The sequence below is a fragment of the Oryctolagus cuniculus genome, chromosome 1 (assembly GCF_964237555.1).
Source record: "Oryctolagus cuniculus chromosome 1, mOryCun1.1, whole genome shotgun sequence".
Lineage (NCBI taxonomy): Eukaryota > Metazoa > Chordata > Mammalia > Lagomorpha > Leporidae > Oryctolagus > Oryctolagus cuniculus.
Genome location: NC_091432.1, coordinates 141,750,921 through 141,757,241, shown reverse-complemented (window position 1 = coordinate 141,757,241; position 6,321 = coordinate 141,750,921). Strand labels below are relative to the sequence as shown.

Below are 6,321 nucleotides of genomic sequence, written 5' to 3'. Positions count from 1 at the left end.
GTCTCCCACAGGGTGACAGGGGCTCAAGCACTTGGACCATCGTCTTCTGCCTTCCCAGGCACATTAGGAGGAAGCTGGATCAGAAGCAGTATGGCCCAGCAGCCAGGACTCAAACTGGTACTCCATATGGGATGCTGGCAGTGACCCAAACTGCTGTACCCCAACATGGGCCCTGTTGAGGATTTTCATATCAATAATCATAAAGGATATAAATTGGTAGTTTTCTTGTTTTGTAGTGGTTTTTTCCTGGCTTTGTATAAGGCTAATGCTGGCCTTACAGAATGAGTTAGGTTGTATTCTCTCCTTTTCAATTCCATGGAAGAATTTGAGGACTGCTATTAATTCTTTTTTTTTTTTTTTTACAAGAGAACAAATCCACTTCTATTTATTTACTTTTCAATAGTTTAAATCCTTGAGGGGTACAGCATCACACGGATTCTGTGTCCAATGCCCTTCGCAGGAAGTTTGCTTCGGAATTTGGCACGAACCATACCACTGTTTCCGTGAGCGCGAGTTACCTTTCCCCAGGTTACTCTGGTTTTGTTAGGTTTGCCGCCAGGAGTCACTGTGTTGTTCTTTGCTTTGTACACATAAGCATACCTCTTGCCCAAGTAGAATTCAGTTTCATCCCGAGCATAAACACCTTCAATTTTAAGCAGTGCCATGTGTTCCCTTTGGTTCCGGAAACCTCGCTTATAGCCAGCAAAAATGGCCTTGCACCACAGTCTTCCAGACATAGCTGCCTTCTAGAAGTCCTGCTTCCTGCAGGCCTCCACAGGCCCCAAGATGGCAGAAAGAGGAAGACCTATTAATTCTTTAAGTGTTTGGTATAACTCAACAGTGAAGGCTGTACGCCTGGGCTTTTCTTTGTTAGGAGATTTTAATTACTGATTGAACCTTCCTACTGATTATGGGTCTATTCAGATATTCTATTTCTTTATGATTCAGATTTGCTAATTTATGTATTTCTAGGAAATCTTCCCATTTCATCTAGGTTATATTACTTATTAGTATATAATTGTTTACATACTATCTTATTGTCCTATTTATTTCTGTAAAGTCATAAGTAATGCCCCCTTACATTTCTTCACCATTCTTCTTTTTTATCTTAGACAATCTAATGAAGGGTTTGTCAAGTATGTTGACCTTTTAAAGAATCAATTCTTGGTTCATTGACATTTTTCTATTATTTTTCTACTTTATTTATCTCCACTCTAGTCTTTGTTGCTTACTTTCTTTTTTCAGCTTTGGGTTCAGTTTTCTCTTTTTCATAGTTCTTCAGGGTAAAAAGTGAGAATGTTGATTTGAGGACTTTTTTCTTCTCTATTTTTAACATTTCTTTTTATCTGTTAGAAAGATATATAGAGAGGTATTCCATTTACTGGCTTACTCTCAAAATGACTGCAACAGCTGGGGCTGGGCAAGGCCAAAGCCAAGAACCTGGAACTCAATCCAGGTCTCCTATGTGGTGACACAGACCTAAGTACTCGAGATGTCACCTGCTGTTTCCCAGACTGTGCATTAGCTGAAAGCTTGAATTGAAAGTGGAGCCAGGATTCAAACCCAGGCACTCCAATATGGCATGCAGAAGTCCCCAGCAAGAGTCTTAAGCACTGTGCCAAGTCTCTGCCACTTACAGCTATAAATTTCGCTCTTAAACTCTTATGTTGCATTTCGTAAGTTTTGGTATGTTATCTTTTTATTCATCTCAAGACATTTTCCACTTTCCCTTTCATTTCCTTGGCCTATTTATTCTTTAAGAATGTGTTGTTGGGGCTGGCATTGTAATGAACCACATTAAGCCACTGTACAATACTGGTACAGGGACCCAAGGACTTGTTTGGCTGATATGCTTTTTACTGTACTCTCAATATGTTTTTAAAATTTTTATTTATTTGAAATATTGAGAGACAGAGAGTGATCCTCCACCTGCTGGTTCACTTTCCAAATGCCTGACAGCAACATGTCTGCACCAGGCCAAAGACGAAAGCCCAGAAATCAATCCAGGTCTCCCACAAAGGTGGCAGGAACCCAAGTTTCTAAGCCATATGATATGCAGCCTCCCAGAATGCACATTAGTGGGAAGCTGGAGTCAGAAGCTGAGCCAGGACTTGAACCCAAGCACTTCAATGTGGCATGCAGGTGGCCCTGTGCACACTCAGATTTAAATGATGACCTGGGTGAGTGCGAAAGTCTAGCTTCAGAGATTTTTCTTCCCTTTAATACTAAGAAAAATTCTGTGTCTTCTTGCAGAAGTTTTTGATGCAGAAGCTTTGATTGTAAAATTGAATATATTGCATATTCATTTGTGAGTGACCTACTGTTTCTCTCTGAAAACTTTCATTTTTCTTTATTTTCGTTTTTCTTAAAGTTTATTCTAATGGGTCTAACTATGAAAATTCTATTTTATTATTTTTATTTATTTGAAAGGCAGAGTTACAGAGAGAAAAGGAGAGACAGAAAGAGAAAGAGGTCTTCCTCTGCTGGTTCACTTCCCCTAATGGCCACAACAGCCAGGGCTGGGCCAAGTCAAAGCCAGGAGCCAGGAGCTTCCTTTGGGTCTCCTACATGGGTACAGGGCCCCAAACACTCAGGCCATCCTCTGCTATTTTTCCAGGCACATTGACAGGTAGCTGGATCAGGATTAACCAAGTGAGCCATGGTACTGGCCCCGGAATGATTATTTTCTAATGATATTCCATTATGGGGCCGACGCTGTGGTGCAGTAGGTTAATCCTCCACCTGTGGCGCGGGCGTCCCATAGGGGTGCTGGGTTCTAGTCCTGGTTGCTCCTCTTCTAGTCCAGCTCTCTGCTGTGGCCCAGGAGGGCAGTGGAGGATGGCCTAGGTTCTTGGGCCCCTGCACCCATGTGGGAGACCTGGAAGAAGCTCCTGGCTCCTGGCTTCGGATCGGTGCAGCTCTGGCCGTTAGCGGCCATTTAGGGAGTGAACCAATGGAAGAAAGACCTTTCTGTCTCTCTCTCTCTCTCTCACTGTCTGTAACTCTACCTGTCAAATAAATAAATAAAAATCTTAAAAAAAAAAAGATATTCCATTATGTGTGAACTCCCACAACCGCAACCATGGTCTCTGCTTCTCTTAACCATCCTTCTTTAACAAGCTTGAAAATTTTACAGGGGGCCACAGACTTAGGAACTGACACAATCTTTCTTGAAGAAAGGTAATAAAAAGGTGATAGAAAGGGACAAGATTATGAGTATGTTTTTATGAATATAAAGCCCAAGAACAAAACACAGCCATAAGAGACATTATGGTGGTGGCACAGGGAATGAAGAATTACCTTAAGAAAATACTTTGGATGGTGAGATTCTTTCAGGTTTTCAGATATTGAAAACCTATTTGTAAAGCTGAGCTGTATAAATAATTAACAGTAAGAAAAATAAAGCCCATGTTTTTCTACAGAAATTGAATGAATTATCGAAATCTGAGAAGGTGTTAGCAGTCTTTAAAACATGAATTCTTTGGGTTTTGCATTTCCACTATGCAAAGAGTGGTGTGGGATATGTTAACCAGTCTGTCAAATAATCTATGCATAAATTGGAGAGAGCAGTTCCCCTGAAAGAGTTGCTTTATATTAAGAAAAATAGTATCCAGTTTTAAAATACACTCACTCACCTTTCACATACTTTTCATATTTCCCTGTCTTAATTAATTCCTCAGGTTAATTTATTTCCAACCAAGCACTTGTCAATTCCCAGATCAGGCCATCTTCCTCAAATACAGTGAAGAATTTAGAGCAAGCTCATAAAAATGAAGGAAGCAAAATGTTAGCTTTGCATCCAGAATAAACTATCCAAGTTTGCACATCCTGTAATGACCAGAGAATTCCCTTTTACCCATTTTATGGTATCTTCAGTACTGCTCATTTTAGGTACATTTTTGAAAAGCAGCTTTGGAACTATTTCTTATAAAGTATATAGACAAACTTTTAAAATTTGAACTTAAATGTTTTAAACCATGACTCTAAAGCTTCCCTTTGGAATGAGTTTGCCTTACTTGAAAAAGTTTAAGCAATGAAAATGCAAAGAGAATCACCAAAGATGAGGTGATGTGGCCTAAAATAACTCAGGGAAAGTTATACTTGGCTGAAATTCATAGAATTTTAGACTAAAAATGGACCCTAGAGTTTGTGTAAGCGGAAGACGATTAGAAGAACCTGTGTGTATTAGTCCACTTCCTGTTACTGCACCTAAACACTTAAGACAAGCTGCTTGCACAGGAAGTAGGCTTATTTTGCTTCATAAGTTTGGAGGCTCACAGTCCAAGGTAGGGTGGCATCTGATGGGGGTGATGGGCAGGTGCTGGAAGGATCACATGACTGAGGGAACAGAAGGAGAGGCGAGGCCAAACTGGGCTCTCCTAGCCAAGGATGCTCTCAGGGTACACACCAATGACCCGAGGTCCTCCCACTAGACCCACTTCCCAGACACCATAATTCAGTCAAACCTCCCTCCTACTCTATCAATCACATGAGTCCAATAACTATTTATATAATACTTCAGGGATTAGGCCTTGAACACATGGGCCTTTGGGGGACACACAAACTAATATCCTAACTGTAACACTATGGCTAGGATAGAAAAAACTTTACCCAACAACTTTTAATGTAATCCAAATATCTACTGTTTCTATCTTATTTACCAAAAGCTGGAAAAATAATGAAAAATTACATTTTTGGCATTACCTTGATATTATTCAAATGTAATTAACATTAACTAGAATAATTTTTGGAGAAAAAGATTCTGTTAATAATATATATTGTATTTTTGAGAACTTACATAATTCCTTGGAAAAATACATCTTCATCAGTATTTCTCTAGTTGGACAACAGTCTTTCTATGAATTTGTATCAGTTGATTTTCTATGCTACAATACTTTTGGACATATATGAGGGAAGGGAGATAAGAATTGAGTAATATTGTTTGTCAATATTTTATCTGAGATCTTATTCAATTTTCAATTTAGCTTCCTTTTTTTAAGATTTATTTATTTATTTGGAAGCAGAGTTACAGAGAGGCAGATGCAGAGGCAGAGAGAAAGAGAGAGATCTTCCATCTGCTGGTTCACTCACCAAATGGTTACAATGGCCAGAGCTGAGCCGATCCAAAGCCAGGAGCTTCTTCCAGGTCTCCCATGGGGGTGCAGGGGCCTAAGGACTTGGGCCATCTTCTACTGCTTTCCCAGGCCATAGCAGAGAGCTGTATTGGAAGTGGAGCAGCAGGGTCTCAAACCAGCATTGGCCCTACTCTCTATGCCACAGTGCCGGCCTCTCAATTTAGCTGGGCCAGGCTGAAGCCAGGAGCCTGGAACTCTATCTGGGTCTCCTACATGAGTGGCAGAGGTCCAAGTGCTTGGGTCATCTGCTGCTGCTTTCCCTGTTGCACCAGCAGGGAGCTGTATTGGAAGTAGAGCAGCCAGGACTCCTACTGGCACCCACGTGGGCTGCTGGTGCTATAGGCAGCAGCCTAAGCTACTGCCCCACAACACCATCCCCTCTTCCAGCATTGTTCATCGAACAGCTGCTCCATTACTTTTTGATGCCTTATCAAAATTACCTTGATCATTCTTGGTACGTTGCACTTTCACGTACATTTTATAATCCCTTTGTCAAATTCAGGGGAAAACCATGCCAGCAAAGTGGCAAGGAATTGCACTATAAATTAATTTGGGGGAATACTGACATTTTTTATTGATTTTTCAGACCATGAACATGGTATGTCTGCCTTTTTTGTAGGTATCCAATATAGCTTTGCAATTATCTCCAGAAACAACCTGCACACATTTTTAGATAATTATCAGCCATTCTTAAATGTTTTTGGTTGCCACTGTAAAAGCATATTCTTAAAATTATATAGTTTGTGTTACTAGTGTATAAGAATATAGTTAATTATTATAAATTGCACTTGAATTGATGAACCTAGTGGAATTATCATTTAACATTTGCCTGTGAGAGGCCATTTCACCTAGGAGTTAAGGCATCAGTTAAGATGCCTGTGTCACATACTGGAGTGCCTAAGCTCAACTCCTGGCTTCAGTCTTGATTCCAGCTTCCCAATAACGCAGACCCTGGGAAGCAGTGATGATGACTCAGGCGATTGGGTTGTGGCCACTCAGTGCTGGATTGAGTTCCTGGCTCCTGGCTGCAGTCCAAGCTGGGGGTTGCTTTGGGTATTTAGGGAGTAAACCAACAGATGGTTGCTCTTTCTCCTTCTATCTGTCTCTCTCTGCCTCTGCCTCTCAAATAAATAAATACAAATTTAAAAATATATATCTGCATATTCTGTTTTCTCTGTGAATGACC

The 6,321-nt window shown here is 40.5% G+C and overlaps 1 protein-coding gene across 1 annotated transcript; it reads right to left on the bottom strand.

Moving 5' to 3' along the window:
• Nucleotides 1-361: 361 nt before the first annotated feature.
• LOC100341746 (large ribosomal subunit protein eL33-like) lies at nucleotides 362-805 on the bottom strand. The gene has a single exon (XM_051847187.2). The coding sequence runs from the start codon at nucleotides 735-737 to the stop codon at nucleotides 405-407; it is 333 nt and encodes a 110-aa protein (XP_051703147.2). The 5' UTR covers nucleotides 738-805; the 3' UTR covers nucleotides 362-404.
• Nucleotides 806-6,321: the final 5,516 nt, after the last annotated feature.

What these genes read in the sequence shown, in the direction of transcription:
- LOC100341746 (XM_051847187.2), bottom strand. Translation starts at nt 737, where the DNA reads ATGTCTGGAAGACTGTGGTGCAAGGCCATTTTTGCTGGCTATAAGCGA.